Below are 21222 nucleotides of genomic sequence, written 5' to 3'. Positions count from 1 at the left end.
TAAACACTCCTAACTATTTGGGGCTAAACACCGTTAAGATTTACGATGGAGAATTAAGGCGTTGTTTTATCCATGTAACCAACATTATCTAAAAGAAAGCCTTGTGGTTATTGATGTTGTATTATTTATTACAGTGTGATCTTACTTGCATTTTTTCTGCATTATAATTTCTTTAAATGTGTCTTAATCTAAGCATTTTTATTGCATTATTGACGGTAGAAGTTTCAAATCAAGGAAAGAAAAATTTAGACAACATGCCATAGGCATATGTAACAGTCTCTTTCCACCATGTCTATTGTTAACAATTTAACATTTTATCTAATTTATTTTTATACTCATTGTTATTTTTAGAGCAGTCTCCTTTCCAATTATTTCTTTCCAATTAGCTAGGTTATTTATACGAATCTTTTGAATATAATTGTTATATAAATTATTTTTTTATTAATAGTGGGAGTACATAAAAAATACATAATATAAGGTATACATAATCTAAGATAATTTTTTTAGTAGAAATACATAAAAAATACATAATATATAAAGTGTAATAATTTAACAAATATTTAATATATATAATTTATAAATTTTTTAAATGACATAATTATTTATACAATCAAGACAAAATTATCCAGAGAATACTTTTAATCAAACAATATATAAAGTTACTCAAGTTTAGTGTCCAACTTTTTTAGACTTGGTGTCCAACTTCACGATGCATTTTTATAAATATTGGATTGGGTGAGAAGAATAGTTGAAAAATTAATAATGACTATTATTATTATAGTCTCAAAAAATACATAAGAATATACAGAAGTTACAGTTTCATCGTTTTTCTTGGTGTTCTTTTTCTTTTATTCCACAAAATTCATCATAAGAAGCTAAAGGATAAGTTACAAAAAGGTTACAAAGTTAGTGACATGGTGCTATACAATACGATGAAAGTAAGTTAAGGAATAAGTCAAATTTTCTTACAATTACGGTGTTAGAGACTATCAATCTATTGGTAAAGGTGTCACCAAAAGCCACTCTATCAGAACCAGCCAGCGTGATGTTCAGCCACCAAGCTGGAGAATCATCCCTTGAGCCACACAATTTCCGGTCATAGACAAAATCTCAAAGTATCTCTGCATGTAGGTTGTAAAAAAACATGTAAATAAATAAAATATGAGAAAAACATGAAAGAATGACACACATGAACAAGTGCACATAAATTATTGTTTATTTGTACATCATATATATGAAGTCTATCTGAGTTTGGGCTGCCAAATTCGACTTTTGATATATAACCAGAAATAAGAGTACATTGGGAGTACATAAGAATATACATAAATAAGCTGTATTTACAGAGTTCTATCGATGAAGGTGCCACCAAAAGCCACTCTATCAAAATCAACTAGTGTGATGTTCAGCCACCAAACTACAGAACCATTCCCTTGTGCCGCCATATCTTGCACCAAATTTAAAGAAAAACTAATTCTTGATTCATAATTAACATGTATAATATAATAAAATTTTTAAGTGTGTATGATGGAACCTCTCCAAGATATACACATAGGATTCTTTTTTTAATAAAAAAATTATTTTCTCAAACACATTATTTAGACTTTAAATTCTAGAATACCATTGTTAAATATAGTTTATTTTTAGGTACTCTCATGTACTCTTATATATTCCTATGTACGATAATAATTTGTTAGATTTACGGGAATGGTTGTTTTAGTTTTTAATCGATCAATAAAACAATTAATTTAATGGTTCAAAATTTAATCAAAATTCAACCAATAATTTAATTAAATATAAATAATATTATTAAAAATTTAATAATTTAAATAATTTATCAACTAATAAAATTCAAAAAATAACAAGTTCACGTAATAAAATGTCATTAAAAATTTACAAATAACTTCAAACATCAACATTTGTAACCAACAAAAATTAAAATGCACTAAAAAATAATGTTCTACCATCCTGATGCTAGCTCCATAAAAGTTATTAAAACAAAAAAAGAAAAAAGCAACAGCGTAAAAAATGTAGTGAAATTGTGCAGTATAGCATCATCAACTCAAATTTAGAAAAATCAACAACAGATTAAAAAACTCAAAAATAAATATTAATCTTACAATGTTTAAAAAATTTACTGAAAAGGGACTAAAAAATCCAATTAACGAATTTGAGACAACAAAAACTTAAAAAATAAAAAAAAATCCAATTTGAGTTTAATGTCCATAAAATAAACTTAGAATCCAACATTCATATAATTAACTCAGAATTCATACAATTAACTTGAAAATCAGAATACATACAACAACAATCATAAAAATTAACCCAAGAAAAAGCAACTGAAGTAGGAGATGAGTGCATCAACTCAAAATAATAAAAAAAATTGACTACCAGAATCAACAACTCATCAACAAAAATAGATTATACAATTTTCAAAAAATCCCGTTAATAAGCTCAAAATAACTCATATTTCTTACAATTTGGTCAAAGCTCAAAATCTTTACATAACATATTAACATACAATGATCAATGTTCTGTTCCGAAGTACAGTTCAAAATTGGATACATAGAGTATAGACAACCAACGTACACAAAAAAGAAAAGAAAATAAATAAAAAAGAAAAAGATAAAGAAGGATTTATGATATGAATGGAAGCTAAGGGTCTCAAGTCTCAAATGTTGATAAGATAGTTGTTTGAAGCGGGAAGTTGTAGTTATCTTGGTGCAACCAAGCGCCACCATGATTTGTCCATTGAGATTCAAGTGCTATGAGAGACACATACAAAATCGCCACTACTGAGATCGCCACACACAGATACATCTGTTCCGTGAAACTCGCCGTACTACTCATCATCATCACCATCACTATGTTACTATTATTGTACGAAGGGGAATGAACACAAGCATAGATTTGTAAGAACATATATATAGTAATGATGTGAGGGAGAAGGTGCTGAATTCAATGGATTTATAAATGTGAGACAGTGATGATGATGAGGTGAAGCGGTTAGAGACTGTTTTGAGGAGAAAAAAGGAAGAATGCGCCAAATCCACTGAACTCTCTCTCTCTGACACTTTTTGTCACGTGCGCCAACTTGCACATCCAACTTGTCGACTGGCTGCTGCAACATGCCAACATCTATGCTCTAAATCATTGAATATCTCCACTCAATATTATATGTATTAAATTTATTTAAGAATTTAATATACTAATCAAGTAAATGATATACTATATTTTTATTAGAAAAATAATAATATCACTTTATTTTAATAAATAATATTATATGATTAATAAAATTTATATTTAGTTTATTTAGTTAACACTAAATATTAAAGATTAATAAATTCTAAATTTTTTAAATTTTAATAGTATAAAAATCAAATATTAGTTAATAATATTTAAAAAAACATTGGTCTCTTAACATTTTATATATGATTTTTTTTGTATTATATATTTATATAAATTTATAGAAAAGATGGGTAATATTATCAAATAAGTATGAGAATCTCCATTTTCTAATGATGATGATTCTTTGTTTTAATATTGCGATTAAACGAATAATATTATTAATATCATATAATATTTAGGTTACGATTCACGTGTAATTTTATAAGAAGTTAATGGTTGAGAATTATTATATTATAATCTAGTTTAATATATTAAATTATTTAATAATTTTTAGTTATTAATTTTATATAAAAATAATTGTATGTGAGTTTTTGTTATATATTTAATTGGGTAAATTATAAAAAATATATTCGAATAATTTTGTTATTGATAAAAATGTACTCAAATTTTGTTATCGACAAAAATATTTTTAAATAATTTAAAAACGCGACAAAAATATCTAAAATTAAATATGTATTCTAAAAAAATACTTTAAAATTTAAATTTTGATTCTATTTTTTGCAAACATAATTAGAAAAATAAGATATTTTTATACTTGAAATTTGATAATTTTTTGCTAAGTATATAATTTTTTTGTGATTTTTATGTCAACAACTAATAATATTTTTTTAAAAAAATATAGAGAACAAATTTTTATCTATGTATATTTTTTAAATAATTATCTAAATATTTTTATAAAATTTTGGACCAAATTAGGGGTGGCAACGGGGCGAGTAGGGGCAGATTTTTACTCTATTCGACTCTGCCCCGCCGTACAATAACCCGCATAGAACCCGCCCCGCTTCTATCCGCGGGTAGTAAAACGTTGAACCCTAACCCGCCCGCCCCTATAATTATTAAAATCCAATAAATAAAATTAAATTTCAAAATTTATATAACCATCGTCACATACATAACATAAATTAAAATAAAAATTTAAATATAATACAATATTATTAATTATTGACTAATTATTTTATATATATTATACATATTATATATTAAAATTATATATATTACATATATAGCGGGGCGGGTATTACCTAAACCCGACCCGTCCCGTCCCTCCCAAGAACCCGCCCTGCTAAAAACCCTTCCCGGTGCGGGTAGGGGAGGGATGAGTACCCACAGGTTCGGGTGGTATTGTCATTCCTAGACCAAATGCACAAGAAGTTTGTCAAATACAAAGATTATTTGTCACTTATAAAACAATAATTTTTTTTAAATATTTTTGTTACGTTTTTAAATTATTTGAAGATATTTTTGTTGATAACAAAATTCAGTAATATTTTTATCAACAACAAAATTATTCGAGTATATTTTTAATAGTTTATATTATCTAATTAGTATCTAAATGAATATTATTTTTCCTTTATACAGTAATTAATTGATAAAGTAATGCTAAAAAACTAGTAAGTCAAAGTTTTTTTATTTAATTTAATATTTATAATTTTGTATGTAACACTTATAATGATACATTTATTACATCTAATATTATATATTTATTCAAACAATACCTAATAAATACAAAAAAAAGGAGCTTCTAAACTTTGATCCCGAAACATTTCCAAATTACATATATATGTTCATGCATGCAAATTGCAATGCAATGGAAGCATCAAGCAACATACAACACACCATGTGTTGCATGTGCATGTGGCTGCATGTCTTGTCATACACACAATTTTTATGGATAACATATTAAAATATATAAGGAATGAGGAGGATTCTCTTTTTTATTATTTTAATGAAATTCGAAGTTTATTTAACCGGATAACACTCTATTATATATATATTTTTTCAAAAAGAAAGTAGCTAGCGTAATGATTCCTGTAGTCTGTTTTGGGACGAAGGTTAAGCCATTTGCATCCACATATGGTGTTGGGGTTCGTGCCACCAGCAAGCTATCCACTAAACTCTGATATAATTCCCATGCTTTTATGTTACATAAAGGTTGTTTTGTGTTACTATGTTCTTTCCTCTCATTCGGAGGATACTGTATAAAATTTAGGGATGGATACTATTCTAATCCTTAAACATTAGGATCAATATCAAATTTATTTTTAATCTTATTTTTTATTAAAAATTGTTTTTAACATTTTATTTAATATTAAAATTCTCTTTTTAATTTTTTACAAACAAAAATATTCTTATATTTATTATTAGTAGTTATCAAATAATTTAAAAAAATCTTATAAATAAATAATGAATACAAAAGGAAAAGAGAAAATTAAAGGATAAAATAGATCTTTGATTTTTGTGTCTGCAGACATTTAAATTCTCAACAATTTGAAAATATATTTAAGTTCCCGACTTTCTTAAAATTTGGACATATCGATCTTTCTGTTCACTTTGGTCTGGCAGACTCAACGAAAAAATCAAACATGACTTCCGTTATACTAGCCTGGTCGATATATGGATGCACACGTATGAGAGTTTTTAAATTGGGACAAATTAGATTCAGGGATCGATATGACCAGATTTTGAGAAAATTAGAAACTTAAATGTATTTTTAAGTCCTCAAAGATATAAATGTCTGCCGACCAAAAAATCAAGGACTTATTTGTCCTTTTCTCAAAGATAAAATTATGTGCAGGGTTCAATTGAGGAAAAGACACCCCCAAAAAAGACACCATCATCGTTAATCACTGAAAAAGAGGAAGTAGGATTGGAATTGCATGGCTTCTCAAACCTCAACCTTTTTTCGAAGTTAATCTTCTGCGCATAGCATGGTGCTATTTTGCTTCCATGGTGAGAGGTTAATTTTGCGAACTTCAAGAACAAAAAAGAATCTTGGTCATAGATTCTGAGACGGCGTCTATTTTAAAGTATATTTTTTTTTTCAATTGAACTGTTTGTATAGCGAGTTAAAAAGTGATAATGGTGGATTTATTTAGATTCCACAAAAATGCAATTTTTTTTGTTGAACAGATTTAGAGATAGACATGGAACATTAAAAAATTCTAAGAATGAGGAGAAATATTTCATCTTTGAAGTCAAGAACGAATGTTTCAGAGTGAAAGCTAAATTGAAGGTCATTGCTACATTAGGGTTCGTTGAGTGGGTTGGCTTTGTTATTTATTGTTGCAGAAATATTTTAAAATAAGGCAACCGTGTGTAATTTCCTTAAATTTTAGTTGAACAATATGTTGGAGTTTGGCTGAAGTATGCTAATTTGGTTTAGGATTTATCGAAAATTTTGGTACTTTAAGTCTGGGCTTAGAGCTAGATGGGTGAATTAGGTTAGGATTTATTGTTTAGATAGATTTCAGTTAAGCTAAATTGGATTTCAGGTATGTGTGGATGATAATTATGTAACAATAGTTGATTCAAAATAAGTTCAGAATTTTACTTTGACAATTAGATGGGTTCTATTATTTTGTTTTGCATAATTTTCTATTAGAGTAAAGTATTATTTTTGTTCTTAATATTTGGGTAAATTTTATTTGTGTTCCTAACGTTTAAATCGTCCTATTTGTATTCCTAACGTTTATAAAAGTGATTCAATATTATTCTGCCGTCAATTATACTAATAAATCAAATTGTATTTTTCAATTATTCTCACTTGAATGTATTTATTCTCAATTAGGTCTCACTTGGATGTGTTCGATTTCAATATTGTACCCACTATTTATATTTAGGTTCAATTATATCCCTAGAAAAGTGAATTATGTAAATGTTGTAGGGATTAGTTTCAACTTTTGATGAGCTATTTTTCAGAGTGGATCATCGATTCTATCCTAGACATTTATATTCTAATTTCAAGAAGATATTTTCAAAATTCAAACTAAAGCTCATGATGTATAATTGACAGCAAGATAATATTGAATCACTTTTACAAATATTAGGGATACAAATATGACGATTTAAACGTTAGAGTCATAAATAGGACTTATTGACTTACCCTAAATATTGGAGACAAAAAAAACGATACTTTACTCATTTCTTAATGAACAATTTCATAATAAAATCATAAACAACATAATAAATAATATCAACATGATGAATATCAAAACAACATACTAAATCAACATGTATTTCACAAAATACTAAATTCCAAAAAGACAAATGGTCCAAGCTAATAATACAAAATAACATTGGATAAAGTTATAACCAAAATATCACCAATAGACAAATAGTCCATAACAATATAAAACTAATAGAACCTGCATGACATTACTCAAACACCAAACTAACTTAAACCAAAACACCACCACATGCATTCTAAGTAAATATAAAAATATTTTCTAATTGTCCAAATTTTCTAAAGATGTCTCCATTTTTTTAGAAGCAATTTTGTCATCAACCTCAATTTTTGTGGAGAAACATGAGGTACTCCAAAATTTTTGATAAAAAATTGGATATGTTTTTTAATTGGTTGGCTTGATGTTTATCTCACTGTGTATTGTTTAAGATGTGTTGAAATTTGACTGAGATACTGAAAGAGATGTGTTGTTTGACTGTGATGAAGGGACTAACTTTTTAGGCTATGATGATGAAGGTGCTGATTTATTGGGATGTGATATTGTTTAGGTTGAAGAGTTGGATTTGGTTATTTTTTTGGGCCTACTTTTGGGCCTTTTGGACTGTGATGCAGAGTTGGATTGAGTTGAAGAGTTAGAATGTGTTGCAGAAGAAAATTTTTTTTTTACACTTATTTTTGGAGTGGGCTGTGAAAATACACACTTCCTTCCTCTCTTAGCAGTACGAGAATATGAGTTGTTGCTTCTTGTCTTCTGTTTTGTCTTTTTAGGATTCTTTGATGGTTGGGCCTAACGAACATATGTAAATTAAGTAGATGATTATTAGGCTTAAGACAAATATAAGACAATTTGTGAAAAATTAAAACAACAGCATACCTCTTCTATAGGTTTAGGGCATCTCTCATTCGTGTGTCCAGCTGTACCACATCTTAAGCATCTTTGGATTTGTCTCCTCCTTGACAAGTGAGTGTGGCTGCTCTCTTCTTCCTTCCCAGCAGTTGTTCTTTTCTTTTTCATTAGTCGGTGACTAAACCTTCTATAAGGTGATGGCATAACATCAATGTAATGAACTTCAGAGACCACCTCTTGTCCCTCACCTTTAACACCAACCCCTTGATCTCCCCCAACATCTTTGTAACTAGCTTTAGGTAAGGCATTCTCCTTGTCAACCTTGTGCACAACAAACAATTCTACATGTTCTCTTAATTCAGCTATTTTACATATGGCAATTGCATCTGCATCACCTTGAAACAACTTTATATTTTCTTTAATGTTTTCATCCATAGGATCCTTGTACCACAATGCTGAGATATTCTCCTCAACATAGCCAAACTGCTTTAATTCTGCATAAGCTTCAAACAATGACCACCGATCACATTCAATATCTTCTATAATTGTTGTTTCTCCTCCTACATATTGTAATGGCCCTTTATCATAACTAAACCATCCTCCATGATAGAGTTTCAATTTAAAATATTCCATCCTCTTCTCCAACACCTTATCAATAAAAAACAATAAGAACATATTACTGAATTGGAAGAAAAAAAAATCTAAACACAAACAATCCTATTTCACATAAATAATAATCCCTAGTGTCATTATAAACACATTTGGTCTCCATTCAATCATCAACAACAAAAAAATGAAACGAAAACCCTCAAATCCAGAACTAACTATTAGGAAGAGAGATACCATAATCAATAGGAGGAGAGAAATCATACCTACGCCAACTCTGTGAATATTGGTGAACTAATTCTTCAAGATCCTTCCTTCAAATAACTCACATTTACCTGCTCTCTTTTATCTAAGAACAATCTCCGTCGTTTTCGATTCTAGGTTAAGGCATGAAGCACTTAAATTAGTTTCTAAAACATTGTAATGTTTTGAGTGATTAGGGACAAATGAACATATAAAGTATTTTACGTGAAGCCGAAATAGGAAAAATAAAAAAGGGGCATCTTTTTCATTTAGAAAAATATTTTATTTAAAAAGACGATTTTAATATCAAATGAATGGTTTAGAATGATTTTGAATAAAAAATAAAGCTAGAGACGAATTCGATTTTAACCCTAAACTTTAAAGACCAAAATAGTACTTATCCTAATTTACGCTGAAAATAGTGGTTGCTTACCTTCTAAAGTCATCAATCATAAAAAAAAAGAATAATGATATACCTTTAAGTTCTTTTTATGAACTACGTCCAATCAAAGTTAAACAAATAAACAATAAAATTTGAAATAATGTTAGTGATAACTAATTTTTGTTATGTTAGACCAATTTAGTTAGACTTAATTAATAAAAAAATTTGAATGTGTAATATTATAAAAATAAAAAAATAAAAATATCAATGTTAATTAAATTAAATCTTACATTAATTAAGCTTTTAGGTGCAACTGGATGTTTTGAGCCAATGAATTATAGCTCAAATGACATAGTCTTCCCATACTCAATTAAGAAATTGCGAGTTCGAGTCTCCTATTTTCGGTAAAAAAAAAAAAACACTAAAACTGGATGCTTTGAACGAATTGATGAAATGGCAAATGATATATTCTGATAATTTATTTTCCCTAAAAGGAAATAGAATAAAATCAATTTACCGCCACACTTTTTATGGATTCATTTAAACAAAATTAATTAGCAAATTAATTATTATCTATTTATGTATATTATTTACATTTTTTTAATTAAATAATCAGCAGTAAAATAATCAAATATAATAAAATACACATTTTACACGTACTAATTGTTCAGCAGTGGATAATTTATTGTATTTACCTAATATTATTGTATTTTATATGATTCTAGAATATTATTTATTGTATTAACTTAAAAAGGCAATGAATGAAGGTCGAAGGAGGAGAAATGGTAAGTTGGTAAAGGACGAGATATCAATCACGTAAAAAACGAAAAACATTAATTACAAAAATAAAAGGAATATCAGTGACACGTGGCATATCCTTGATCGTTGATCAAACCGCGAAACCTACACAGCGAGAGCGCGAAAATTACCATGATTGGCGTTTTTGACTTGCATCGGATCTCACAATTCATGAATCGAATTTCGCTCACTCTCGGATTTCACTTTGTCTCATTCAATATCATTCCGTGCTCTCTGTTTTTCCATGCGTTACGTGGTTTTCAAGTGCACCAAAAGGTACCTTTTATTACTACTACGCTTTGTTTCGATGAAGATTTGTTTCTTGTTTCTTTTGGTCAATAATTTTGGTGCCATAGTTGAATGATATGTATGACAGTGACAAGTAGTAAATTATAATATTCGAATTTACAGTAGCTCATTTTTTATTTTTTTTTATTATAGATAATTCGAATTAGAGTAGTTAAGATTGAAGAAGAGACTATTGAGGTTTGAGAGAGGGGAAGAGATTGCTCAGAGAGAAAAGCGAGAACTGATTCCAACCTATCATTACGGAATAGTTTGAAATTTTTTGTTGTCTTATAGTTTTTTGGATTAGCATTTGCAAATGGCATTTGATGTTAACATGCTTTTGTGGATTAATTTTCATCAAAATTAGATTGGTGTTATTGTGATTTGAGTTTAGATACTCTCTTGTCAATTATGATTATGAGATAAATACGTCTATTAGGTTACACTTTAGATTTAAAATCACAATAAGGATTTAAGATTTAGACTCTTTTTTTTAGGGTTTTATAATTTTGGCATTCATTGTACACTGTTTATGATTTAAATCTTATAAACTGACGTATTGTATTAAATTACGATAATGATGCTGGAATTCTCCTGCATTGACGGATGCAAGTGGGTGTCCTGTTTTGAGTGACATATTCTCTATTTTAATGTTTTTTTTTTCTTTTGTTTTATTGTTTTGTTTTCTTCTAAATTGTGTATTATCCTCTTGTTTCTATGGCTAAACCAATGTAACAGTGTCCCACCGATCGTTAATGACGTTAACTTCAGCATTGAGTTTGGTTACAACTGGCACTGTCTGCATGAAACTAGCTGAACATAAAGAGACAGATAAGTTCTGTGATCTTAGGAACCATGTGGCTGCTGCTATTTGCCACCAAAATCAAGTGTCATTAGAAGAAGACAGTGATCATCAGCATGGATCCTTCAGAGGAAGAGAGTTACAATCAGACATGACAGGGCCTTCATTGCTTCTTGAAGACAGAATCTATTCTGCTTCACTTCATCATATGCTTCCTTCCAATGAGTGGTTGGCTTTTTGGTTATTCCTGGTTGCAAGCTCTTATTTTCTCTTAAGCAAAAATGTCTATTATTTTTGCAATTGGAGAGTGAAATCTGCTGAAAGAGCTAACCCAAATGCAAGGATAGATCAGAATGATGATGAAACTGGTTCAAATTCTATGTTTGGCTGCACTGATGAGAGGTCATGGTCTCCTCAAAGAGTTTCATCCAAATTTGACACTTACTCGGAGATTTCGGATTTTGACGGAACAAGTTACTTGGATTCTTTGCTCAGCCTTGAAGAGGAAGATTCTGAGTGGCTTTCAGATTCGAAGATTTTCTCTACCTATGAGGATCCTTCAACTCCTCTTAGTATTGGCTACAAGTATGACACTTTCTCTGAGATTTCTGATTTTGACAGAACTAGTTACTTGGATTCCTTGCTAAGCCTTGTAGAGGAAGATTCTGATTGGCTCTCAGATTCAAATGCTATTGGATGTTCCAACGAGAATCCTTCAACTCCTATTAGCTACAAATATGATTCTTTTTCGGAGATCTCAGACCTAGATACACCTCTTAACTGGGACTCTTTGCTTAGACTTGAGGGAAGAGACAGTAAGTGGTCTTCACTCAATGGAGCACACTTTGACATAGCTGAAGATAATGTTTCTGTGAAGACTTCATTGGAAGGTGCAAATATGGATGAGTTCAGTTATGATGAGCCACTCTTTTGGCCATTTGAAGGGAAACAAAGTTGGAATTCTGAGGATTCTTTGAGTTCATTTTGTTCCTCTCCTAGGAAAAAGTTTGTTTTTGACACTGGATCAACCGCATCATCAAGCTTGAAGACGAGCAAAAGATCAGCAAAGATAGTACCTGTAGATTGTGAAGATGATAATGTTGTAATGAAAGGAAAAGAAGTTTTGAATGACAAACACTTGTCTCTAACCAAGATTCTTTTCAATGAAGACGATCTCAATGCTTCTTCAAACAAAGACCTCTTTGGGAGGGGATTTTGTGCCTTGGATGAAGAGCTTCCCATTGAGACATTGGTAGGGCTGAAGGAATTTGATGGACATGAGGGACTTGATTCAGAATTCAACTGTGATTCCTTTCTGCTCTGTGAATCTCTCATCAACTAATTCAAATACCAGCATCACTGCAACTTAGTGTTAGTGACTGATTTACACACTCCCCAGACTTAACCTTACATAAAATAATTTAGCCTTTTCTTTTAGTTTTATTGGCCTAGTTGATAACAACATATAGGTTAGATAGGAGTTAGGACATGATAAGAAATATAGGCATCATTATGATCCAACAAATATAGTTAGGTTGCTACCTAAATTGGCCAGTGCTGATGCATTTTTTTAAGTACATACAGTTAATTGTGTCAAGCTTATTGTAGTTATAACTTTGTTCTTGACGTTCATGGCACTTCATTATCTACTTTTGTTGAGTTTAAGTTTGCTTTCCTATGCCAACATATGATTAACACAGAGAAAAATGCTGCTGCCTTTTCCATTTTTGTTGCTTTGTTTGGTCCCTGCATTGTGATTTGTGAGACATTATTTTATAACAAGAAACGCGTTTGTTATAAGTAATAGTCAAGCAAGAGAAGGAAACACGTGTATCTGTTAATCAAGACAAATGGTTCATTCATATTATCATCACCGAAAGGAAAAAAAAAAGGGGTTACATGGTAGGAATCAGAAGCGTTATTTCCTCCACAAGGGACAAAAGAAACGAGAAAATAAACTTGCATGACATCGTAGCAATAATAGTTTAGGAGCCCGCTGCTTTCTATTCCATTTAAATGGAAAATGGTTAGTGTAATTTCTTAATAGCATTTTTCTCTTTTGTTGAAAATGGAAATGAAGGTTCGTTGGAACTGGCTTGATTGATGTCAACTCTTTGTCATGTACCAACAAAAAATATAACACCCTCAAGTTGAAGTCAATCTCCATGGCATGAATTTCAAGCTGTAAAATGCTGACCGTAGAAGAAGAATAATAATCACTTTCATGTTTCTCATTTCTTCACCACCAGAGAAAATTAGGTCAAGAGGCAGCAGGGAAACCGAAATCAATTCAGAAAAAAAAACTTTGTTCACAGGTCACGTTTCGTCATTGTTGACGTAGATACACCAAAGATGAGATTCCTGAGAATATACCTTTTGAAAATTCACCCAAAAACAAAAAAGGAAAAGGAAAGAAGGAAAAAAAAAATTACAATTAGGTAATATTTTGTTCTCACACAATCTACCTTTTGAGCCACATGAAAAAAATGCATCTAAGTACATTTTTTCTATCAATGAAAGGAAAGTTCCGAGGAATGTCAATACATTTTTTTTTCTAATAAATCACCTTTTTTTTGTATGAAATTTCTTTTTTAAATTTTAAAATGAGGTGAATAAGTAATCTTTGTTGAATCTGTTAATTTTGTCATTCTCCTTTTATTTTAAAATAAGTGTCTCTTTTATTTTTTATTTTTATTAAAAATTTAATACATTTAGACTTGAGAAAAAAAAATTTAAATAAGGAACTTCAAGTATATTTAGTATTTCCAACTTTCAAGGCAATCATGCTAGATGATAGACATAGAATCCAACATTCATTCTCTAGATTTACACTACTACAGAGTAAGATTGTTAATATTGCTATTAGGCTATTAGGTATTAGCTACAACATTATTTTTAATTATTCACATATTAATTCAGTACGAATATAACAAGCAAGTATAAACACGATTCTGGGAAAATAAATAAAATATGATGAATGAGACATGGTTAGGAATATTGAAAAAACAATAGAAAATGACAAAACAAAATGAAAGGGGCATAATATTTTTATAAGAGAAGGATTAATTATTTTAATACAATAAAAATCTGAGCCGATCTTGCCAACTTTATTTAATAGAGCAGAGAAAAGAGGGAAAAGAAAGCAGGGAGGCAGTTGGGGTTGTGATTTTACGAAAAAGTAGAGAGAATACAAGCGTGTGATACACACCTTCCGTGCAAATCGGTGACATTTTGGGAAATGCGGAAGCTTAACTGCGTTATTAACTGTTAGTGTTTACACTTAAGAATTAACAGTGGTTGGAGGTTGCAGGGTTGGAAGAGAAGCCAGGTGTTCGTTTTGCGTTGAGTTCTGACGTCGAAGCTTCTTCCTCTGTTCTTCTTTTTCCCTTTCCATCCATTAAACTATTTACTCTCATAAATTCTCTCTCTCTCTCTCTCTCTCTCTCTCTCTCTCATCTTCAGCTGCAGCTTCATCTTGTTGCCATTGACCTCTTCTCTCTTCAGGTTCCCTCTCCGATTTCCCTTTCAAACAAGCTTTCAATTCACGTTTAGCTTGTAATATAATTCATCAAACTTGTTCAATACCTCATGTGTTTGTTTAACTCTGCTATTTTCAGCTGCCGTTGCTTAATTCTCCAAAGCTCCTTTCATTGCTAGGTAATTGTTACTTTTGAATTGGATATGATTATATGAGAATTTTTTCCCTTTTTTATATATGAAATTTAGGTTTAAAGGGGAAAGCTTTCATTCCTCTATCTCCTTCTGTGCAATTTCACCGACTGAAGTTATGGTGAAGTATCCAATTTTTTGGGAACTGATGTTCCATGATCCATCTCATTAGCTATGAGCTAATACATATGAATAATTATCATATAGTCTATGACTAATTGATTTTTCATTTTTTATTTTTTGAGTGTGTAATGATTTTGATTTGAATATATAATAGTTGCTAAGGTTATGAGTTATGGTATGTGACAGCTTTTGAAATCTCTTTAGTGCAATGCGTGCACCGGCATTACTTTCACAGTGCTTACCTGGATTATTACCTCATGATCGTGGAAGCCATAGCATATCCTCCTCCATTCCTGACAAAGATGTTCATCTCCCAGCACCAGCAGTAGAGATTCTCCCTTCAAAGGTACAACACAATCACTCCAAGTTTTCCAATTTATATCTTTGGCCTAACAAGGAGTAAAAACAAAAACAGCTTTGGCTATCTCACGTGTTTTATATAAGAAGCTAGTCGGATACTTGGATTTGTGTGCTTATTTTATTTTTCTGTATGATTAAGCTTAAAAAGGGTGTAACTTAAAATTTAAATTTGTTGTGCTCTGCAGGCAATGCTAACTGACAAGGATGCTGGGGAGAACATTGACCAGTTTAAGGTATATATATTATGATTCATTTCGTAATATGACATGTGTTCTAAATTTGATTCTTAACAGGAGATTTCTGCTATAGTTGAATTGATAAAAGCAGAAGGATTTTTATTTATGCTCTTTCATTTGATATATATATATATATATATATATATATATGCGATGGGATGTAGAGTAGGTTTGATCTCTTTGGAGAAAATATGTTGAGGGCCTCACTTTTAAAAGGATTATGCTGTGATTATGAAATGTGTTTGCTACATCATGCTGAAATAGAACCTACATCCATGATCTTCTGTGCTTTTAAAGTGTTTTACACTTGTTTGATTGTTGGACTGATGGTATCTTACATCTCTGACAGGGTAAAGTCAACGTTGCTGATATCATTGGGTTCAGTGGTTCAGAGGCAATGTCCGCAAAACCTGATGGTATATACATGATATTTCAGACTTTTAGGCATTGAACGTGGATTGGTGTTTCCTTATGGACTTGCATCTTCTTTGAAGTGCATTTACTTTTGTAAAATTTAAAATTGTTAGTGAATTAGATACTAATGGATATTCTTAAGTCATAATACTTTAAGGCAAAAACTTTTGGCACAGAAGGAAGACTACAAATCCCTGAAGTTATTTAGCATTATCCAAAGAAATATACCCACCTAATAACCCAATTTATGCCTGAAGTATAATGATGAGTCTAGCTTAGGAACATGTTTCTTATCAATCATGCTTTTCTACATAAATATAACTTAGTTGCTCATCCATACAAAGGAATGGTGGTATCAAATTGATTTATCTGATTTCGTAGGATATCTGAAATCCTGGGACAGTTCCATCGATCTTGTTAGTGTTCTCAAGCATGAGATTCGTGATGGGCAGCTAAGCTTCAGAGGGAAAAGAGTACTCGAGGTAATATGTCCATGAAGATTTTGTTGCTTAGTACTGTGCATTGATTTCATTGTCTTACATCCTTCTTCCTTCATGAGATTGCTTTATATTCTTCTTCCTTAACCCACAATGTCAGTGGTTTATTAATCTCTCTGCTTCATGGTTCTTGCAGCTTGGTTGTAATTATGGGCTTCCTGGAATCTTTGCTTGCTTGAAGGTATATATGATGTGCCTTGCGATCTCAACACCTCTTTTTTGGTGTTCCTTTGTCGCATTTCTATGCATATATGATGGCTGTAAATATCTTCATTTATTTATATGTTGGTTTTATTTCCACACAAGGCAAACCCATTTAAGCTATTGATGACATGGGCAGATCTACATTTAACCTGGTCATTCAAAGAGATAGATTAATTCTTTGGAATAACTTCCTTTCCCCCAATATGTTGTTTTATTTTTTAGGGAGCATCCATAGTGCATTTTCAAGATCAGAATGCAGAAACTGTAAGATGCACAACTATACCGAATGTCCTTGCCAATCTTAAGCAAGCTCGTGACAGGCAGAGTCGACAGCCAGAGCCTCCCCTTACTCCTTCAAGACAAACTCTAGCACCATCAGTTAATTTCTATGCTGGGGATTGGGAAGAAGTACCTGCCGTGTTGTCTGTTTTGAAAAATGACGGATATGAAATAACACCCGGAATGAGCTTGAGCTTCTCTGAGGAAGATTTTATGGATGGATGTAGTAGCCAAGATGGTAGCATCATTGGACAAGAATGTTCCTCAAGACGATCCAGGAAGCTCTCAGGAAGCCGAGCTTGGGAAAGAGCTAGTGAGGCAGATCAAGGGGAAGGTGGTTATGATGTTATTTTATTGACTGAGGCTCCATACTCTGTTACCTCGTTGAAGAAGCTGTATGCACTTATTAAAAAGGTTTGTTTCCTTATACTTAATTGTCTATACTCTACTTATGTGTAGCTCTGGCTTCTTGATTGTATAATCTAACGAATGATCAAGCTTGATGTCTTAACATCAGAAATTTTGAGTCCTCTTTTCTGTTTTCCCTTTGACAGTGCTTGAGGCCTCCATATGGAGTGGTGTATCTAGCTATGAAGAAGCACTATGTTGGCTTCAATGGTGGAGCAAGGCAACTGAGAAGCCTTGTAGATGAGGAGGGTATTTTTGGAGCACATTTGGTCAAGGATTTGACGGACAGAGATGTATGGAAGTTCTTTCACAAGTGAACAACAATTCAAGACTCATTGAGAATACCTACTTCAGGAGAAAGATAAAAATGAAAGAGAATCTAATTTGACACTATACTTTTGTAATTCGAACCACAAGCATTCTTTTGTTTTTTTAATATATAATCTTTCCATTTTTATTATAGCTTAGCAATAATGGAGGGTCTAAGTCTGAAAGATTAGTTGATGTGCATGCCCTGATGTAATTCTTTGCTCACTTGATTGAGATTCGATGAGAAATGGCATTCACATATTATAATTGTAAATCGTACATTATATTGAAGTGAATATTCTATTATTTTCTTGTGCGTATAATTTTTGCATACTTTGAGCTAGTTTTTCAGCTTGGAAGTATTTCGTGCCGGGCTAGATTAAGGTATCAATGAGTATAAGGTTTAAACTTGTATATATTTGCTACGAACAAAAAAAAACCTTGTATATATTTAAGACAAAAGGACAAATAGGTCCCTGAGCTTTTGGCCCGTGGACATTTTCGTCCTTGAGCATTTGAAAATACTTTTAAATCCCCGACCTTAGCAAATTTTGGACAGATGAGTCCCTCCGTGGATTTGCCTCCGCCGGACCCATCGGAGAAGTCTGATCTGGCTCTCCTGAGGATGACGTGGCACACATGGTTGACAGCTGGACTGCTGAGTAGAAAGCTCCCTTCGAAAATTGGACAATGAAGTCCCTCCACCACTAAACTACGTCGTTTTGCCACCCTAATCTAATTCTTAAATTGATTGCCCTTGTTTCTGGAGGCCAGTGGTGAGGAGTTGGACATGCATCAACCATGGCTGCTAATGGAGCATCAGCAACATCGAGAAGAAGCCACAGGGGAGTAAGAGAGGAAGATTCTGCCTCAAGCTCAGACCCTTATGTTCTTTACGACGGAGACCCGAAGGACGATGTCGCCCGGAGATGCTTCTGTGGAGTTTATGCGATAATGTATATGTCGAGGACGATTAGGAACCCAAACAGAGTCTTCATGGGTTGCCCATTCTATAAGGTAAGATAAGAAACCTGTGAATTTTGTTCTGTTGGAATGGTTTTGTATAGTGCATTTATTTTGAGTTTTTGTCAGGAAAACCAACCGCACTGCAAGTTTTTTCTTTGGGTGGATGAGCATTTGGCTAGAATTGGAAGCAGTGGTTGCGTCTTTGATAAAAGACCTGTGGTTGAGAAAGAGCCAGAAGTTGTTGAAGAGGATGAGGGATTCCATCATAGGATTACTATTCTGGAGGAGAAGGTTACTGTGCTGGAGAAGAAAAAAAACCCCTTAGCTTGTTGTATTGTTATTATTGTATGTGCTGTTGTGGCTGCATTTTATGTTTGTAGTGACTGATAAATGAATTTTAGAAGGTAGAGTTGGAAAATGTGTTGATTCTGGTTTGTATTTTGTAATGAAACATGGTCTTTAGGGAACATTTGTATCCTATTATCTATGTAAATGCAGTTAAAGTTATGATATCAATTGGGTGTTGAAATTATGTTGTCAATATGTGAAGAAGCCTTGAATGATTGCGTATAGTAGGCATAAAAGTTGTATACTTAACCACATAACATATATTGAAAGTTGCCCAAAAAGAACAATTCTGCTCAAGTGTATAGTATTATGAAGCTTAACATCACAAAAGTAAGCCTCAAACACCTAACAATATTGCAACCGTTTGTAAAAACCTAGGAGCTTGTTCAAAAAGCCACTAATTCTCCCAAAAAACATTGTTGTCACATTCAACTTTCCTAAATGATATTACAAGGCATAGTGGGCTGCCCATGATGTCACATTTTTTCATGTCTTTGGATTGATGGATGGTGGATTAGGAATGAATTTGAACAGTCTTGTTGTTGCTGTGCTTGCTGCTGCCAGTGTCTCCTTGGAAGCTACTGAAGTCGGTCCTGGCCTGACTTGAGATGGTTGAGGCTGTGGGGGTGCAGGCTGACTTGGAGGTGGGAGTGGAGTGGCACAAAGTGGGGCAGGTGGCCTGAATATCTTCTGTTTGGGCCTGATTTTTGAAGTTTTTGGTTGAAATGTTTGGTGAGGTGTGGATGGAACTTGGAGTGGAGGCCTAAATGGTGTACCTCTAGTTACACGACATGGCTGGGGTTGGTCTGCGACGGAAGCTGGTGTTACAGGGTTTGGTGTTGCTGCCTGGCTAGATGGAGCACTTTGGGTGTTAGGGGCATCCTGTAAGTTTAAGTTGACCACTGTTACGCATTACTATTTGAATTCTGAAATATCTAACTAAACATAGTTTACACCAATATAGCAGATTACTAAGAATAAATACAAATACTTACATCATCCTGTGGTGCTGACTGTGATAGTGGAATGACAACTAGTGACTGACTTGTCCCACCTTTCTTAGACTTCTTGGTCTTAGGTTTCCAGTTGGGGTTAGATGGAGCACCCTTGTATGTCTTGTAGTTATGTTCCTCTGACCCACATTTACTACAAGTAACCTTAAAGGATCTCTTAAGCTTGGCACCTTGCTGCATCATTGGCTCAGCCGGATCCTTTTGTCTGTTGTGTACCTTTGGTCTGCCGATTGGTCTCTTTATGATGGGAGGATCTGGTCTCGAATACTCACTCCGTGTCCAAAATTCCTGACTAGGCACCGGTTGAATAGCATAGGCATATGTCTTATGGATTGACTCCATGCATAACCATAGATGCACATATTCTTCTGGTTGATCATGTCTTTTCCTGATTGCTGCCACTGCATGGATACAGGGCATGCCTATAACAGAGCAACATCATGCAATTGTTTTAAATGAAACCAGAAAATTGAGAACAGTAAAACAAATAAATCAGAATATACTTAACGTCCCTACTAACCAGTCAGCTGCCATTTGTTGCATGAGCAGGTTTGCTTGATGAGATCCACATCCACCTTTGTTGTCTTACGACTCACTTCGAACCTCTTTCGATCTTCGTCACCTGTCCACTCTGCAACCCACTTATTACTGGGCCTAATAAGACGATCCAGCCTCTTCTGCTGTACAGGTGCCAGCTTTCCAGAAACATTTTGTAGCAACTGCTTATGCTTGACCATCCTCCGCATTAGATAGCACCTTATTTCATCACACATTGTGAGAATAAGCCTGCTTCTATAGTTTACAATCTTCGAGTTGAACACCTCACACATGTTATTTGTGAGGTTGTCCACTTTTGGTCCATGTGAGAAGTAGGCCTTCACCCAAGTTGCAGGCTCGAATTTCGATAAATACTCCCATGCACCCTGGTTGATTCGCTTGAGTTTCTCCATTTGCTCCCTAAATTCTGGTATTGTGGTGCATTTAGCACAGTCCCAAACCACCTCCCGAATATAGAGATCCTTAAATCGGTTGATAAAATTTTTCCAAATGTGCATCACACA

The 21222-nt window shown here is 32.6% G+C and overlaps 2 protein-coding genes and 1 long non-coding RNA gene across 4 annotated transcripts; 2 read left to right on the top strand and 1 right to left on the bottom strand.

The window, feature by feature from the left end:
- Window positions 1–7444: 7444 nt before the first annotated feature.
- Window positions 7445–9223, bottom strand: LOC112708363 (uncharacterized). Its single transcript, XR_011864710.1, has 3 exons — window positions 9089–9223; window positions 8244–8864; window positions 7445–8156 (listed from the first exon to the last, which is right to left on the bottom strand). It is a non-coding gene; the product is annotated as an uncharacterized lncRNA (long non-coding RNA).
- A 4293-nt stretch (window positions 9224–13516) lies between these two features.
- LOC112706612 (uncharacterized) lies at window positions 13517–18140 on the top strand. Of its 2 annotated transcripts, none has more exons than XM_025758005.3 (9): window positions 13517–14839; window positions 14953–14992; window positions 15314–15473; window positions 15673–15720; window positions 16073–16139; window positions 16519–16619; window positions 16771–16815; window positions 17061–17531; window positions 17672–18140. In XM_025758005.3, exons 3-9 carry the CDS (start codon window positions 15336–15338, stop codon window positions 17840–17842), a joined length of 1041 nt encoding a protein of 346 aa, XP_025613790.1. In that variant the 5' UTR covers window positions 13517–14839; window positions 14953–14992; window positions 15314–15335; the 3' UTR covers window positions 17843–18140. The 2 variants fall into 2 exon arrangements, with proteins under 2 accessions (XP_025613790.1, XP_025613791.1); XM_025758006.3 differs by having other exon boundaries at window positions 14443–14839; window positions 15332–15473.
- A 356-nt stretch (window positions 18141–18496) lies between these two features.
- Window positions 18497–19316, top strand: LOC112706613 (uncharacterized). The gene is made up of 2 exons (XM_025758007.3): window positions 18497–18851; window positions 18927–19316. The coding sequence occupies exons 1-2, from the start codon at window positions 18636–18638 to the stop codon at window positions 19185–19187; spliced, it is 477 nt and encodes a 158-aa protein (XP_025613792.1). The 5' UTR covers window positions 18497–18635; the 3' UTR covers window positions 19188–19316.
- The last annotated feature ends 1906 nt before the right edge of the window (window positions 19317–21222 follow it).

Source organism: Arachis hypogaea, chromosome 8, assembly GCF_003086295.3.
Source record: "Arachis hypogaea cultivar Tifrunner chromosome 8, arahy.Tifrunner.gnm2.J5K5, whole genome shotgun sequence".
NCBI lineage: Eukaryota > Viridiplantae > Streptophyta > Magnoliopsida > Fabales > Fabaceae > Arachis > Arachis hypogaea.
This window is presented reverse-complemented; position numbering and strand designations above follow the sequence as displayed.